At 42.1% G+C, this 17,573-nt stretch overlaps 1 protein-coding gene across 7 annotated transcripts in view; it reads left to right on the forward strand.

Moving 5' to 3' along the window:
• Nucleotides 1-7,006: 7,006 nt before the first annotated feature.
• LOC306816671 (mutS protein homolog 4-like) overlaps nucleotides 7,007-17,573 on the forward strand; it is a 31,953-nt gene continuing 21,386 nt past the window's right edge. For 5 of the 7 annotated variants that reach the window (XM_079333096.1, XM_079333097.1, XM_079333098.1 and 2 more), the window contains exons 1-8: nucleotides 7,013-7,287; nucleotides 9,275-9,439; nucleotides 10,140-10,303; nucleotides 12,253-12,363; nucleotides 13,019-13,134; nucleotides 13,767-13,940; nucleotides 16,204-16,376; nucleotides 17,136-17,203. In XM_079333096.1, the coding sequence (XP_079189222.1) occupies nucleotides 7,032-7,287; nucleotides 9,275-9,439; nucleotides 10,140-10,303; nucleotides 12,253-12,363; nucleotides 13,019-13,134; nucleotides 13,767-13,940; nucleotides 16,204-16,376; nucleotides 17,136-17,203 (1,227 nt within the window). In that variant the 5' untranslated portion in view covers nucleotides 7,013-7,031. Of the gene's footprint in view, nucleotides 7,288-9,274; nucleotides 9,440-10,139; nucleotides 10,304-12,252; nucleotides 12,364-13,018; nucleotides 13,135-13,766; nucleotides 13,941-16,203; nucleotides 16,377-17,135; nucleotides 17,204-17,573 lie in introns of all 7 variants that reach the window. The other 2 variants (XM_079333102.1, XM_079333100.1) reach the window with 2 other exon arrangements.

Here is a 17,573-nt window from a genome sequence, read left to right on the forward strand (position 1 = left end):
GGCGGGGATGTCCACACAGCAGCCCCTTTAGGGCCCCATAAGGGGAAAGTCTCAATTTGATCCCCATTCTGAGGAGCACAGGGTAGAGCAGCTCCGGCAGGTGTCACCTCACTCCTCCCTGGTGCTGTCCCTGTGTTTTGTCTGTGTTGTACTGTACATGTTTTCTCTTAGCCCTTTGAGCTCAGTCTCCAACATCCAGGTGCAATTCACAGCACCTTGCACCATCTTCATTCCTGGGCCCGGTGCCACGCAGCCTTTGCCTCAGGAGCTTGGACAGCCATCTGAATGTCATCTCTCGTTGGAAGCATCCAGTCAGATGTCTTTCAAGATCTGGTTCTGAGCTGTGTCAACAGCTGCACGCCGCAAGGATCCATTCCAGCAGATGGGGACCAGGAAGAATGGGAAGATAGAGAGAAAATTCTGCCCACAGGATTCTGAGACATCCATGTCTGTTAGAAGAAATGCTTCTGCTAGAATTTTTTTCCTGCCTGAAGGGCTCGCTTTCAGTCTCCCTTAGGTCATCTCATTTGCCTTCTTCTGATCTTCTCAGTCATTCTTCAGTCAGTTTTATCCTTCCTATTGTCATCCCCTCATTTGTCACGTCCCACGTGTCACGGGTGCCTGCACGTATTTGTCCCGGAGCTGCTCTGCCCTGCTGCACAGTCCAGGCCTAGGTGGGATAGGAGCAGTCCTAGGGCCTTGCAATTTGTAATTTGGGGTGTCTTGGGCTCCAGAAGATAATATGTACATTGAGGCAAGGTGTCTGGAGGCATTAAGTTATCCTGCAGGGCTTTGACTGTTCTCCTACCTTTTTTTCAGTTGCAGGTGAATTCCATCTGAGGCAGAGGGACCATCCCGGCCGGGGAGACTCACCAGAGGAGGTCAGTCACAGTTTGCCTTTGCAGGGGGACAGGAAATGATGAGCGTGTTACAGCACTTTGCTTTGTCTCTTTCTTAGGAATTAAAGCTGGATATCTGCAGTGAAGTTGAAGTGGGCAAGGTGAGCACTGATCTGTTTACAGAAGCAGCTGCTTTTGCTGAGGTCTCGCTTTCTGCTGCAAATCTAAGTATCCATCGCTGTTTGTTTTCTCTTATTAAGGTGAGATGTCCTCACTGACCTGGCAACAGACTCTGTTCCCTCCTCCTGCAAGCTCTCCAGGAGTATTACAGCTGACTCTGATGAACCCTCAGCCTTTTCCTCTTTGGAGGTGCCACCCGGGCAGCTTTTGGCACCGGCCGAGCCATCGCGGTGAGTCGGGGAGTTTGGGGGGCGGAGCGTGGGTCCGGTCCAGTTTCAGCCCTGCCACATCACCTTGTCTCCTCTTATTGCAGGTATATCCTGGTGAGATGGCATCAGACCCTAACAGAGGCCACATTCCCCGAGGACCCGGGCGTTCTCAGGAGACGGTGAGTACCGGAGTCATTTGGTTCTGGTCCATCTGTTGCTAGGAGGATACACTGATGTTTAATTTTCTTTTTTGTAGCTGACTAAGAATATCTCCACCACAAGGATTTTTTTCCAGCACCAATGGATTTCATCAGATGATCTACCTAAAGGTAAGGAGCCAGCGGTCGGGAAAAGGGGAAAAAATCTTTATCTGCGGGGGCAATTAGAAGCTAGGTTAGAGGTCAGTCCCATAGCGGGAGGGGCCCCTCAGAAGCCAAGGGACCGGGTTTCTCCTCGGCCTCACCAGAGCCTCGGCAGGGCAGTTCCGACAAGCACGCCTTTTCCCCCCACTTCGCGTCGTCAGCCTTTTTTTCGCGTCTCAGCTGTCCCGGATATTTTCTCCCCGGGAGCCCGCCTTTCAGCTCGGAGCCATCGCCACGGTCCCTCGGCATCCCTTCCTTCCTCCGAGCTTCTGGAGCGTCCTCCTCACAGCTTCAGAACCGACTCATCTCAAGGCGTCACAGTCCATCGTCACGCACTTACATCGCTTTGTACACGTCACTTATTTTGCCACGCCTTGTATCTGATGTGATGTTGCTCACTTTGCAGTGCCTTGTACCTGATGTGATGGGATGTTGCTCACTTTGCAGTGCCTTGTACCTGATGTGATGGGATGTTGCTCACTTTGCAGTGCCTTGTACATGCAATGGATGTTGCTCACTTTGCAGTGCCTTGTAAATGTTGCTTCTGCTCGGAGCTGCTCTGCCCTGGCACACAGTTAGGTAGTCACAGTTAGGTAGAGTAGCTATGAAACTTGATTGTTGGTCTCTTTTCCACGGGATTTTGGGTAGGAAATGTCTGAGGGTATCTCCTAATTCAGCTAAACCTTCATTGACCTCCTCCCATTGTCTCACAGGTACCCCAGGCAGATATCCATCTCCGCAGCTGCCGCCACTATTCCCGGAGTCTCCGGTTCAACGTAGAAGACCAGCGGCCGGAAGATGCGTCCAAGCGTCCTCTTCAGCATAGCTTTTCGGGTAAGGATTGCAGTCAGCTAAAGAGCGTGTGACCGTTTGTCTGTTTGCGAGAGTTTGCGTGGGTCTGCCGCCGCTTGAGACGGCCAGAGCGAGTGCGTGTGCCGAGTGGGTCTAACCTTGCATGCATGTCTTTTCCTTTTCAGCTTTTTCAATTAATTTTTACACTTAGAATAAAGAATCCCCAGCCGGGGTTTTTTTTTTTTTCCCCCCCCGGCTGGGTTTTTTTTCCCTCGGTCCCGGCCGGTCTGCGAGGTGATGTTCATCGCCAAAGTTCGGGCGCAGACCGACCAGGGCCCGGGGTTTTCGTCAGGCAGGGCGATTTTTCCTGAGGCTCCCGGGAACTGAGTTCCCGAGGAGCGTAGCGAGTGCGGTTCAGCAGAATGGTTGAGACGAGAGCGAGGGTGCATTTGCGTGCTGAAGGTTCTAACCTTGCTTGCATTTCTTTTGCCTTTCAGGTTTTTCAATTAATTTTTGCATTTAGAAGAAAAAATCCCCAGCAGATCGACCAGGACCCGGGGTTTTCATCGGGCGGGACGATTTTCCCGAGGCTCCCGGGCACCAGGAGAGCGACGGCGAGTCACAGGTAAGCATAAGGATTAGCGTGCGGCAGATGAGAGGTTTTTCCGTGTGCAGATTGTCCTTTGGATATCCTGTATAAATAAAGCAAACCGAGGCGAGCGGTCCTGGAATAGGAGGATGGATATATTGTGTTAATATGTATTTGGCTCGCAGTCGATGGTATTGTTGTGCATTTGCTGCTGCATTTCCCTGTATTGCTCTGTATGTAAGTTTGCATGTAACATCATGTATATGGATTGTATTTGTAATTCAATTTGTATCTGTACTTGCCTTTGTATACATTGTTTGGCTGTATTTTGATGAAGTGTAATTAAAAAAAAAAATCATTCAATAAAGTTCCACCCTGACCCTAATAAAGATATCCCCCTGCTTCTCCCCCCGTACCCCTCCCTGGCTCCTGTCTTTATTTATTTTCCTCACTCTTTCTCTCTTTACCTTTCAGTCTATTTCTGACTTTGCTTTTCTAAGTCCTCTCTAACTCTACTTTCCTCTATTTTTCCTATTTATTTCCTTCTCCACCTTTGTTTCTCTGTTTCTCTCTGCTTCTCTGTCTTTTCTCTCTCTCCTCCTCTGCTTCTCTCTCTTCTCTCTGTTTCTGCTTCTCTCTCTCTCTCCGCTTCTCTCTCTCTCTCCGCTTCTCTCTCTCTCTCCGCTTCTCTCTTCTTCCTCTTCTTTCTCTCTTTTCTTCTCTAACTTTCTTTTCCTTTATAGCTTTAAAAAAGCAGCAGTAGAAACTTTCAGGCTCCCTGGGAGTAAATTAAAAAAAACATGTAAAACAAATAAAAACAATTTACTCCCCGGGAGCCTGAAACTTTCTACTGCTGCACCAGACTTATAAAAAGAACAAAAATACTATATAGGGCCCCTAATTAGCCCCTACCGAGGAGGTCCAGGCCCCCCTAGCTCCACCCCCTACAGTTACCACACACCTGGGATGGATCAGCCCCCACCCTACCCCATCTCTGCAGGTGCCACCACCCACCTGAGGGCTGAATACACTAGGGCCAGGACCACACCCACATGACAGGGAGGGAGGACCCCTCCATGCGCCCCCACCCAAACCCTAAAAACCCACCCCTAATTAGCACCCCTCCCTAACCCTTTGACAAAGGTCAAAGGTCAGGAGTCAAAGGTCAGGGGTCAGGGGTCAAAGGTCAGGGGTCAAGGATCAAATGTCAAAGGTCAGGGGTCAAGGGTCAAATGGCAAAGGTCAGGGGTCAAAGGTCAAAGATGAGGGTCAAAGGTCAGGGGTCAAGGGTCAAAGGTCAGGGATCTAGGGTCAAAGGTCAGGAGGTCAAAGGTCAAAGGTCAGGGGTCAAAGGTCAAAGTTCAAAGGTCAGGGTCAGAGTTAAAGGTCAAAGGTCAGGGGTCAAGGGTCAGGGGTCAAAGGTCAGGGGATCAAAGGTCAAAGGTCAGGGGATCAAAGGTCAAAGGCCAAAGGTCAAAGGTCAAGGGTCAAGGGTCAGGGGTCAAAGGTCAGGGGTCAAGGATCAAAGGTCAGAGGTCAAAGTCAAAGATCAAAGGTCAGGGGTCAAAGGTCAGGGGGTCAAAGGTTAGGGGTCAAAGGTCAAATGTCAAAGGTCGGGGTCAAAGGTCAGGGGTCAGGGTCAAAGGTCAGGGGTCAAGGGTCAAAGGTCAGGGGTCAAGGGTCAAAGGTCAGGGGTCAAAGGTCAAAGGCCAAAGGTCAAAGGTCAAGGGTCAAAGTCAAAGGTCAAAGGTCAGGGGTCAAGGATCAAAGGTCAGAGGTCAAAGTCAAAGATCAAAGGTCAGGGGTCAAAGGTCAGGGGGTCAAAGGTCAGGGGTCAAAGGTCAAATGTCAAAGGTCGGGGGTCAAAGTCGGGGGTCAAAGGTCAGGGGTCAAAGGTCAGGGGTCAAAGGTCAGGGGTCAGGGTCAAAGGTCAGGGATCAAAGGTCAGGGGTCGGGGTCAAAGGTCAGGGGTCAAGGGTCAAAGGTCAGGGGGTCAAGGGTCAAAGGTCAGGGGTCAAAGGTCAAAGGTCAGAGGGCAAGGGCCAAAGGTCAGAGGTCAAGGGTCAAAGGTCAGGGGTCAAAGGTCAAAGGTCAGAGGGCAAGGGCCAAAGGTCAGAGGTCAAGGGTCAAAGGTCAGAGGTCAAAGGTCAGGGGTCAAGGGTCAAGGGTCGAAGGTCAAGGGTCGAAGGTCAAGGGTCAAAAAATCAAAGGTCAAGAGGTCAAAGGTCAAGGGTCAGGGGTCAAAGGGCAAAGGTCAAGGGTCGAAGGTCAAAGGTCAAGGGGTCAAAGGTCAGGGGGTCAAAGGTCAGGGGTCAACGGTCAGGGGTCAAAGGCCAAAGGTTCGGGGTCAAGGGTCAAAGGTCAAAGGTCAGGGGTCAAAGGTCAACTGTCAGGGGTCAACGGTCAGAGGGCAAGGACCAAAGGTCAGAGGTCAAGGGTCAAAAGTCAAAGGTCAGGGGTCAAGGGTCTAAGGTCAAAGGTAAAAGGTCAGGGATCAAAGGTCAAGGGTCAAAGGTCAAGGGGTCAAGGACTGAAGGTCAAGGGTCGAAGGTCAAGGGTCGAAGGTCAAGGGTCGAAGGTCAAGGGTCAAGAGGTCAAAGGTCAAGGGTCAGGGGTCAAAGGGCAAAGGTCAAGGGTCGAAGGTCAAAGGTCAAGGGGTCAAAGGTCAGGGGCCAAGGGTCAAGGGTCAGGGGGTCAAGGGTCAGGGGGTCAAGGGTCAGGGGGTCAAGGGTCAGGGGGTCCCCTAACACCCCCTCTAACCCTAACAGCCACCCCTAATTAGCACCCAACCCTAACCCTAACACCGACCCCTACTTCACACCCCTCCCTAACCCTACACTTAGGGTGACGGTGTTAGGGTGACAGTGTTAGGGTGACGGTGTTAAAGTCAGGGTTAGGGATCAAGGGTCAGGGGTCAGGGGTCAAGGATCAGGGGTCAAGGGTCAGGGGTCAAGGGTCAAGGATCAGGGGTCAAGGGTCAAGGGTCAAGGGTCAGGGGTCAAGGATCAGGGGTCAAGGGTCAGGGGTCAAGGGTCAAGGATCAGGGGTCAAGGGTCAAGGGTCAGGGGTCAGGGGCGGTGGTGGAGGGGTCATGCTGAAGGGGGCGGTGCTGGAGGGGCGGTGCTGGAGGGGCGGTGCTGAAGGGGGCGGTGCTGGAGGGGGCGGTGCTGAAGGGGGCGGTGCTGGAGGGGTCATGCCGGAGGGGCGGTGCTGGAGGGGCGGTGCTGGAGGAGGCAGTGCTGGAGGGGGCGGTGCTGGAGGGGGCGGTGCTGGTGATACCGAAATAACGAGAAAAAGAACTAATGTAGATATAGCAATAGCAGTAGTTATGCTAAGGGTTAGAAAGCAGCAGTTCACAAGCAGGCCCTGGGAAACAGGCCTGGGAAACAGGCCTGGGAATGCACTAAGAACTACAAACTAATAACTAAAGGATCTAGTAGAGCATGCAGAACACAATGAAATAATAAACGATAAAGGTTAATGTATAATCAATGATAAAGGGTTCTGGTGGTGGGAAGACAAGCAAGGGGGATTAAAGGGGGGTAGCCTACAGTTTTGAGTAGACAAGCATGTAGAATTTATGACTTTTAGGAATAATATCTACAATATTTATGTAGCTGTATTGTCTTGAAGAATGTGTACTTCTGTATGTAGACCACTTTGTAAAAGGATATAAAAACCTGACGAAAAAGGAGAACTGTGGGCTCTGACTTTGGACGCTAGTCCTCAGACCCCAGGGCCCTCAATAAAGCACCGCACTAAACAACCTAGTTGTTTCATGTCTCTCTGTCGGGCAACAGAGGGGCGGTGCTGAGGGGCGGTGCTGGAGGGGCGGTGCTGAGGGGCGGTGCTGGCGGGGCCGTGCTGAGGGGGTGATCCTGAGGGGCCGTGCTGAGGGGCGGTGCTGGGCGGCCGTGCTGGAGGGGCGGTGCTGGAGGGGCGGTGCTGGAGGGGCGGTGCTGGGTGGGGCCGTGCTGGAGGGGGTGGTGCTGGAGGGGGCGGTGCTGGCGGGGCCGCGCTGAGGGGCGGGCCTGAGGGGGGTCTGCTGAGGGGTCGCGCCATGGCGGGCGGAGGCGATGTGGTGACCACCTCGGATTCTTACACAGGCCGCGGCTCTTCCACGCCCGGTGTGGGCAGGCGGGCGGTGCAGACGCCCCGTTACACCCTGGGGCTTCTGCAGACGCCGCACAGCTCGGAGAGCACCGGGGCCTCCTCGAGCCGCGGGGCACGGCCGGGAGGCTCCAGCGATGAAGACCTCGCCGCAGGCCGTGCTGCCGGGACCAGCGCGGCGAAGCCGGCGGTTTCCGAAAGGGGAGGTACGTTCTTTGCCCGGGACTTCCTCTATTTCGTTATCCTTCTGCTCTCTTTGATCGGGTCGGGTTGCGAAAGAGCTGCTCAAAGCCATCCTTAACTGAGACGGGGCTGAAGCGACTAACTGTCAAGGCGACCTTTGACATTTAGCCGGCCAGGACAATGGAAATCGTTCCTTGCACTTCTTTAAAGAAATCTCTCTTATTTTCTTTAGATATTCTTTAGAATTCTCAATTCAATTCTCAATTCAAACGTGTCTGAATTGCTGCACAGTATTTGCTTTACAGGATAGAACCGAAATGTTGGTTATGAGGTTTGTGTTTGATATATTGGTTATTTTGGAAGTTTTGTTGATGTTTTTTGGGTTTACTTTTATTTTTTTGCCTGGTCTTTGAAACAGTTTTAAGTGCCTGTCGGTCTCGATGTGTGGTAAGAATGTTGTGCTCCTACATACAATGCAATACTGCTATTTGCCATCCTTTAGAAGAATCTACTATCAAAGTCTGTATCTTGGCGCGCAGCAAAAAAAGTAAAAATTATGCTGTTTTCAGACGAAAAGAAACTATGAAAAGAGTTGGAGATAATTTTAATTATTGCTGCAATTAATTGAGATGTATAAGTACCCCCATTATGTATAAATTAGAAATTAGGTAAAATAGGTTTGTGTAATATATATGATTACTGAAGAATCCTAAAAAACCCCAAACAGAATGCTAATTCGAATAGAGCGTGACTTAAACGTTGAGTTTGAGAAATATCGGTGTATGGTTTGGTTCATCTGATCTTTAAAATTACTGTTTTCTCCTGTTATGTTAGATTCGGTACCTTCTACAGGAAGTGCCTTCTGTCAAAATTCTGACTGAACTTATGCCAAAGTTTAAGTGAATGCTATTTTTAAAAAAATATCAGTATGCAATGCTGATGTGTCCGCTCTTAAAAAAGTCTGTAACTGAAGAGTCTGAGCTAATGTTTTTATCACTTGTTAGTTTTAAGATGAAAAAAAAACTCTCAACCAAACACAAAGAAAGTTCCATCTCACCGTCCAAAAATACCCAAACAAACCCCAGAACCCTAGTACTGTAGATGTTTTTGTACCAGCCAACCTTGATAAAGAGTCATGCAGTTAATTATCATCTCAAAACAATACTTAAGTATTTGTCTTGTGTATCAGTTTTTAATGTACTGTAAGAAACAGAAACGTTTGTGTTTGCATGTTTTATCACACCTAGAGTTTTTTAAGTGGATCTACTGTTTATATTTTCATTCATCTTTTTAATCTTAAAAAGCCAATTAATTAAATAAAGGATGTCTTCAGTCATCCTAAGAGAATTAAAAACAAGTTAATTACTTAAATAATTTATTGGAACGTGAAAGTGTTCTGAGACAAAGATAATTTGCAGGACTTAAAAACACAGGTAGATCATAAATACACGTGCAAAAGAAGCTGCTGTTAGCAAATACATCACAAATTACAATATGATTTCTGTGACTTGATCCTCATAAATTCAAAGGGTTATCATTCCCAAGTGATACTTTGTTTTCTTTTATTGTCCTGTTTTTTAAAAGGAATGCTCAGCTATTTAAAAAAGGTTTTCATAAACGTGTGCAGTTTTAGGTAATGATTTTTCAAATGATGGGCAAATATGAGATAAAGTTGATTTATAGCATTCTTTCATAAATCTAGAAGTCATTAAAATATGGAATGACAATTTGTAAAGTGATTTCTGTTGTATTATTTCAGTTCAATAATGTAAAGAATTTTTTTATTTGGTATTGCACATAATCTCATTGTAGAAAATAATCATATTAATGCAAGCTTGTTTTTAAAGCAGTCTAATTTTTATTTCATTTTATACACTGGAGAGTTTTCATAGAATGGCATTTTGTTTGGATATGTCTCCAAGTTTTGTAAGCTGTTTTTTGTATATTATTTTCTGAATAAAAATTTATTGTGTCTGTTTTAATAATTTACTCATTTCTCTCTCCCCTCAGAATCCTATTTTGGGGACAAAAGTTCTTGTGTAGAAAATGCTAACACTTTGAATCTCACTAGTTCTTCTTCTGTGCGAGGCCTGAATAGTACACGTATAGGAAAAACACCTCTCTCTTCTGGTAGATATGGCTGCCAAAGCCATACCCCTCTTATGGGATATTCAGGTAAGATTAACAACTCTTAGAGGAAACAGTCCAACTTACTTTTCTGACTTTATTTTATTAAACAGTTGCATTTTTAGTGTGATATGTTAAGATACTAAAACGAACTCAAAACACAATGTGTTTTGTACTACAGGGGATGATGCTAAGGAACAATATGCCAACAAAAAAAACCTACTTTACATATTGAGAAGATGTTTTGGTATTGCATCCTCTTGCTACTTACTTTGCATTCATGTATGGATTATCAGCATAGTTAGAATTCAGACTTTTTCATATTGTTCATAATCCAAGTATGTTTGTGGACATGTAGTGTGGTCACTAAAGAGCCCAAATTCACGATGTGAAAATTCAGAGATGTAGAACACTAATTCTTCAGGACACCTGCACAGTGATTTTTTTTTTTTTTATTTTGCAGTGCTTCATGTGAGTAAAATGGTGTTATAGGGTAATGATGCTTTGTGCCATGTTACATGTATCATATGTACTCTGGAAATGCAACAGTAGTGGGATTTAAAGTTAGTTCTTTTACAGTGTGACTAATTATTATCAATTCAGTCAATTTAGCGTTCTTAGAGACTGAACTGATAATGGTTCTTTCATGCATGTTTGTTTATCCTTGTTCTATGGTTTGTGATGCTCCTTGATCAATCTTTCATTGTTCTGCATTGAATGTAACTGAATATATCTGACTGTTTTACAGCTACATCCTCCTCTGCAGCTTCTGCTCATTCTGTTGCGTCAGTTATTGTAGCTGTAGTAGAAGGAAGAGGCCTTGCCAGAGGTGAAGTAGGAATGGCCAGTATAGATTTAAAAAATCCCGAGATTATATTATCACAATTTGCAGACAATACAACTTATGCCAAGGTATTTTATGGGGTGATTGTTGTGACTTACTTTCTTGAACAAAGCTTATAACTAATGGGAAATTAAATTTCTAGTTTGTGGAAGAGATTTCTCAAAAGTGGGAGTAACAAGTTCTAGAAAATGTGCAGTGTTGAAAAACCGTTATTTTCTTTAATGTGCCTCAGATTTTAAAGAGGAAAGAATGTTTTTCAAAAGAAAAATAGCCTTTCTGCAAAATACACTGTTGGTGGGACTGAGATGCCTCATTTTGAAGGACGTAGGGCAATATATGGTAGTAGAACTCACAAATATCTTTCATCACACAAAAGCTCTGATAACAGAGCTGCATAAATATGTACTTGTGTGTATGATGGAGTAATTACAATTCTGGCATTGGTTGCATAAATATTCCATCTCAGTTTGAAATGAAATCCACTCAATTTACAGCCAGTACTACATATTCTACATTAATTTGGTGAGTAATCTCTGGTTTGTGCAGCAACAGCATTAGTGAAACGTCTTATTTCATGGTTTTGCTGTAGTTATGTGTCCTAGAAAATAATGGGGCTTGTAGCATCTTCACAATTTTTGAAGAAACAAAAGCCCTGTTGGGACAGTAAGTTGCTCTGACTCAGTATATAAACAACCATCACATCTGTTTGCTAAAGCAGGTGCTGTATAATGTTGTACAATGTATGTTTTACAACTCTGTTGTACATTACGGTTGTTGTATAATGTACAATGCTAATATTCATGGCCCTATGAAGTTTTTGTTGTTCTTGAAGTTTAGGAGTTGAGCATTACCTTGGCTAAGCAGCAGTCCTGTCCATTAGTAACATTTTTTGAAATTGATGCTTTGTCCTGTTACTTCCTTCTCTATAAGTCTCTGGCCCTATCTGCTAGCAGATTCACACAATCTGCTTGTAAAGATGCATTCATCTTATTCCTTTCAACAATTCTGTCTTATCTGCTGATCTGCTTTTTTGTTACACTCTCTGAATCAATCCTTTGCCTAGTGATTGGTATCCAACCTACTATATTTTCTCTCTCTTGTGCTTACTTTTGTTTTTGAATGTTCTGCAAATAAATTCAGGAAATTGTTCTTGTATTCTTTAAGTTCTTGGAGATTTTCTGAACTGTGAAAAAAAAACTTCAAGTGATTTGCAGATATGAAACATGAGGGTGACAACCCTCCCACCCCAGATTCCCTTAGATGATTTATTTTGTGTAGTTTTTGTGCTTGTTTACCTTTTAATTGGGACATAATCTGTCCCTTCTTGCACATCTTTATTTCTACGCGGTTAAACTGTAATCTGTTTTTTTGTGTTTCTCCCTTGAGAATTTGTGAATGCTGGTATAAATGAGCATAAAGGCATAATGTTGTTTGTCTTTTCTTATACAGTAGAAGAGCATACAGTCTACTATAAATCCCTACAGGGCACGTGCATAATGTAAAGCTGCACATAAAAATATGCACATTTTTAGCCATGGTAATACTGAGATAAATGTTACCAGAGGAGGTTAAAACAAAATAAAAAACTAGTCTCAGTCAAAAGAGTAGTAGTATTTAGATATGTTGCATTTCTTCATTATCCAGAGCACCATTAATCTTCTGCTGCAAGCCCAGAAAGCTGCCGTCTGGTGAAATAAGTTCTTCTTGCCCATCATAGCCATGGAATATAGTTTCGGATTTTTATCTCTTGCTTCAAGGGAAAACAGGATTCTGTGTTCAAATCTGTTTGATTTCAACAGGGGATAAGCTCTGAATTTTGATTGTTTTTATTTTAGTTTTGTGTATATTTAGATACATATGAATTTGACTCATTATTGTAGAAGTTAGCAGAAAATGTGGAACTCTAACTGATTCTAAAATACAAGAATTCCTTATTCTGTTAATGCTGTTCATTATTTTTAAAATATTTTAGATTATATAGTTATTTTATTGAACTATTTTGAATTTTTTTGTTCAGGTTATTACTAAACTCAAGATTTTAACACCACTAGAAATAATAATGTCAAACACTGCTTGTGATGCCGGGAATACAACAAAATTGTTCAGTCTGGTAACAGAGCATTTCAAGGTAAGGTTTAAATTTCATTCAGTGTTTTAGAGTTCTTGTATCACTTGTATGATGGTTGATTTGAGAGTTTTACACAACTTTTAAAATCTTAAGTGCAGGCAGATTTTGTTTTCTATGATTTTCAGGTCTAATTTTAGAATGTTAGTGAATAAACAAAATGCAGCTCCCATGCTGCTGCTTCCAGTACTGACAATGACAGAAATAGATATACTGCTGATGAAAGCTGAAAGGTTTGAATTTGTGGCATTGTGTAATTTAAGTAATATAGAATCTAGGAAAGATACAGAAATTAAAAAATCAAGCATTCTCCTTTGCTTCTCCCTTGTTTGCTCAACCCGATGAGTCAATGGGGCTGGTGCAACTATTAATTGCTACTTGAATTGCTTCGTGCCTGCAGAGGTGGTGGCTTCTTCCTGAGTGTTCTCCTACCTGCTGACCTCTCTCCTCTTTTTCTCGCATGCATCAAATCACTTGTGCATCACACACTGTCAGTGACATTGACCTGCTTATGCTAATAAGCTGGAATGAATACTTCTATGAAGACAAATTGCAGAATCAGTCAATAAATTTCTTGGAAGCATGTATGACTAGAAAAATACAGAAGTCCCTCTGATATAACTTTTAAAACTGTTTCCTTTCATCCCCATCTTCACAGAATGTGACTTTTTCAACTGTCCAGAGAAAATACTTCAATGAAACTAAGGGTTTGGAGTACATTGAACAATTGTGTGCATCTGAATTTAGCACCATTTTCATGGAAGTCCAATCAAAGTATGTTTAAACAAGAAAAAGCATACTATGTCCAAATAAGTTTTTAACAAAATCATTTTATGTACTAATTAATGTCTGTGTCATGTTGCAAAAGTTAGAAAATCATAAACGGGCTGTCTTTTTATTTTGCCCTCCAGTGTTTCTGATAGATCTAGAAATGTAAATAGAAAGCCTGTTACGTGATTGAGTGGGTTTTTTTGAGTTTTCACACTTCATCTTTTTCATTCTTTCCTTAAAGATACCTTTTAGGAGCTATGATTGCCTTTCTTACTGGGCTCAGCAAGTATTTTCTATGTATCAACAATTAATTTTAAGTATTGATACTATGGGGACCAGTGTTCAAGTCCCATGTGTGTATTGAAATATATATGTTCACAGTCCCAGCAATACAGTGTGGCCTGTAGAGTGTACAGAGACTCAAACTTTTATTAATATTTGACTTGCATGAATATAAGTTCACTACACATGGCTTTGTGCATATTTGAAATATACTGCTTTTTCAGTGCTCTCAATGACAGGAGTTTTGCCAAGCCACAAAGTGAATAGTGTGAATGTTATTGCTGTAGTGCACTACTTTTGTGGTATTTCAATAACAGTATTCAACATGCATAAAAGGTTTTTTTTTTTTCAAGGTATTACTGTCTCGCAGCTGCTGCAGCTTTGCTAAAATACGTTGAATTTATTCAAAACTCCGTTTATGCTCCTAAATCACTCAAGGTGCGTTTCCAGGGGAGTGAGAAAACAGCTATGATAGATTCATCATCAGCACAAAATCTTGAACTAGTGATTAATAACAGAGATTCTCGGTAAGAATAGTTTTTCCAAGTTATGTTTTGATAAAGATGGATTTCGCTAAGTTTCCTTGACATTTGTGTCAAAGAGCAGACCGTTACATTTATTTGTAAATGAGAGAACTTACATACCATTCAGAGCTTCTAAAAATATTTTGACAGAGAAGTATGTTACAATTCAGCACAAAATTTCTAGCACAGGAAACCCTAAAGTGAATTGTAGAAAGAGATGATGCATAGTCATCTTTGCATTGATGTTTATGTTTTATTCATATATTTTAAAATTTTATTTATGCAAAATTTGGCACACTAAGTAATGAAAGAGGTGATATTTCTGCAAGTTTCTCATGTTGAATTAAAACACCTGAATTTTACTCATTTTACCCAAGAGACATGCTTCAGCCTTGAAAAGTGGTTTTGTTTTAGATCTAATGGTGGGAAAGAGAGTAATTGCTGTAATGATGGGAATGTGCAATGTGGTACTTGATTGCATGGTGGTTTTCCACATTGAGATCAATGCTTGGGGCACTTCCTTCATGGGCAGTTGGTTGCCTCGTACGCAGAAGAAACTTCAAGGCTTCCCTTCTCCAGACTGTTGCACTCGTGGTTAGCAAGAGAAATACTTGGCACTTGTGTTTTGCTGCCTGTTGGATTCTGAGATTTACCTCTGTTGCGATGTCCACCCTGCTATAAAAGGCGGAGCCTGGACATTGCTGAATCTCCCAGTACTGTTCATAAGAGCTTTGTCCTTGGGGAGATACAGTAGAACCACGTAATTCCTTATATTGGAAGGTACTTTTGGAGCAATATTTTTCTGAAAATATATGTTTCTGTTCCTAATTTCACAGATGATTTTGAGTGGAAGGTGCTTACAGGAGGAGCTGAGCAACAGTAAATAAAATGCTTGAAGTTTCTCTGGGGGCTTTTTCAGCATTATTCATTCAGAATTTTTGCTGATCCACTGGCAAGTTTGAATCAGCCAAACATACCTATTTTTATTACCTAGATTTTAGCCCCAAAGCCTGGTTACATATCTTTGTATTAGATATCAGCAAGTAAAAGTAAATAGTACAGGCACACACTGGGAACATCTAAGTCAAATTTGTGTGCCACTCTTAATTCTGGGGGGACTTGTCTCTCTTCATTTAACTGTGCAGGGAAAGAAGTCCTCAGTTGACTAAAGATGGGCACTGTGAATACTCTCCCAAATGGAGTTCCACTCAAGTATTGTCACTTAAGGGTTGCATTGGGTAGTAAATGCACCCTTAATATGACTGGGTCTGAATTTCCTCCCTTTTTGTTTTTTATGTTTCCTTTTTTTTTTTTTTTTTTTTTTTTTTTTTTTTTTTGTTGCCATTGGTTTTGGTTTTTTTTATTTTATTTTTGTTTGGTTTTGTTTTGTTTTGTTTTCACTCTCTTGACTCTTGCTTTGCTTTTTTATATCATGGTATTTTGGGATGCTCACTCTACCCCCCTGCCTACCTGTCTTCATGGTGTTTGTCTTGTGTACTTGTATCAGGTTTCTTCCTATTCAAGTTCTGGTTTAAATCACGATGCTATTATGGCTCTGGTGTTTCATGGGTCTTCTTCCAGCCAATAGCATAGAAGATTTCTGGTTTCTAAAACTGTTGAACTGTGTAGTAGGTGTAAATATTCTAGATGGCTTATTCTACAAAGGTGCAATCACCCTTAAGTGTGAAACCCTGGGATACGTAACATGTCAAAGCCATAAAGATAAAAACAGTACTTACAAATTATAAGTATGTTATTTAGCTCCTGTGTTGATTGAAATATGTTCTTAAAAAAAATAAAACCAAAAATTATTTTGCTTTTTGACTTCTAAGTCTATTTTAAATTATTTTCAGAAATGTATTTCAAATAAATTGTTCTGATTAGTGTTTGATATCTCTGATTTTAACTTCATAATTTGCCTCCATGTGTAGGGTTTGGTTTGTTCCTTTTTAATTAGTTTTATTGAGAGGGAAAATGTGAACTTTACCACTGCAGTAGAATACTACTACAAAATATGAATAAAATGCTAAGTACGAATGTATTTCTATACTGATACAATTGAGGGCTAATATTATATTAAGTTACATTGAATTACCTAGCTTCCTATACTGCAGTAGTTCATATAATATACGTGGCCAACAGGGAGATGCTAAGCTTGCAAAAGCAGGCCTCAGATTTGTAGGATACTCTTGCCTGTAAATGTCTCCCGACACATGCCATCTCTTTTTTGGTGCATGTATTCTTCGCATCTATTTTGTTTTCAAAGGAATGGTCACACACTTCTTGGTGTTTTAAATTACACTAAAACTCCTTGTGGAAGTCGAAGACTTAGATCCAATATCCTGGAACCTCCAATTGATGCTGAAACAATTAACACACGACTGGACTGTGTTCAGGAATTACTCCAGGATGAGGAGCTCTTTTTTGGTCTTCAAGCAGGTATCAGTATATTTTGTAACACCTATACTCTATTTCTTTTTAAACATGTTTTTTCTGATATAGGAAAGTGTATAGCATGACTCAGTATGTTTGAAAAGTATTTTTAGTGGTTTGTTAGGTGACATAGCGAACACTTAACTTTTTAAAGTAATCTGTATTATCATACTATTACTTTTCTCAAGTATTTTGCTTAGAAAAGTTGCATTTCTCTGCTCAAGTGTGTAGAAGTCTATGAGCCACTTGCTTTTTGAAAGAGTTGGAGTTTGTCGCTTTACTGCTGTGGCTGGTTCTGCATTATGTTTGCTGTGTACAAGTATATATAATGCATACATGGAAAGGCAAACACACTGCTTAAGTCAGACTAGCATATAAATATATTTTTCCTGTTGCTTCATAAAACATGGTCCAGAGAAAGGTAAAATACAATACTAGAATTAGTACACTTGAAACTGGATCATGTAATCTTTATCTGTGTCACGAGAGAAATCTGACTCAATCTAAGAAAAAAAGTATTTCTGAATGGATAGAAGTCTGTCCATACAATAATCACTGCATGCTGAGGTGTACTGAGTCATACGCATAGTTATGACAAAAGGATTCAGATATTAGCTATTTCTAAGCTAGTTTTTACCCTGTCAATAATTTGTGACAATAGATTGTAAGGAAAGGATTAGCATTAGTGTAGCTGAGTTACTGTGTGCTTTCAAAGAAAATACATCTTTCAGTTTCATTTCTGATGTGTCTACTTTCATTTTACAGTTATCTCAAAATTCCTGGATACAGAACAACTACTTTCAGTTTTGGTACAGATTCCAAAGCAGGATACAGTATGTTTCAGAATACACCTTGGAAAATTAATTATTTGTCTACAACATGCAATATATAAATGTGATATCTGTAATTCATCTTAGTTTATGCAAATGTACTTCCAAAATGTTTACTCTTTCATCTCTCCCCACCTTTATTCTTCATAAATGTACATTTTATTCAGCGGTACTCAGCTGAGAGGAATTTTCTTCACATCAGCATGAAAGAAAAAGCATTTAGTGACTTATAGTCCTAGTGACTGTAATGTCTAAAAGCAAGATTGTTTTTTTCATCAGAACTTGCCTCACATGTCAGTCTGTAAGTTAACACATGTATAACAAATACTAAATGGATTAAATACATGTTGTTCACCAGTGAATCTTGGTTGAG

The sequence above is a fragment of the Erithacus rubecula genome (assembly GCF_903797595.1).
Source record: "Erithacus rubecula genome assembly, contig: scaffold_141_arrow_ctg1, whole genome shotgun sequence".
In the NCBI taxonomy this organism is placed as follows: domain Eukaryota; kingdom Metazoa; phylum Chordata; class Aves; order Passeriformes; family Muscicapidae; genus Erithacus; species Erithacus rubecula.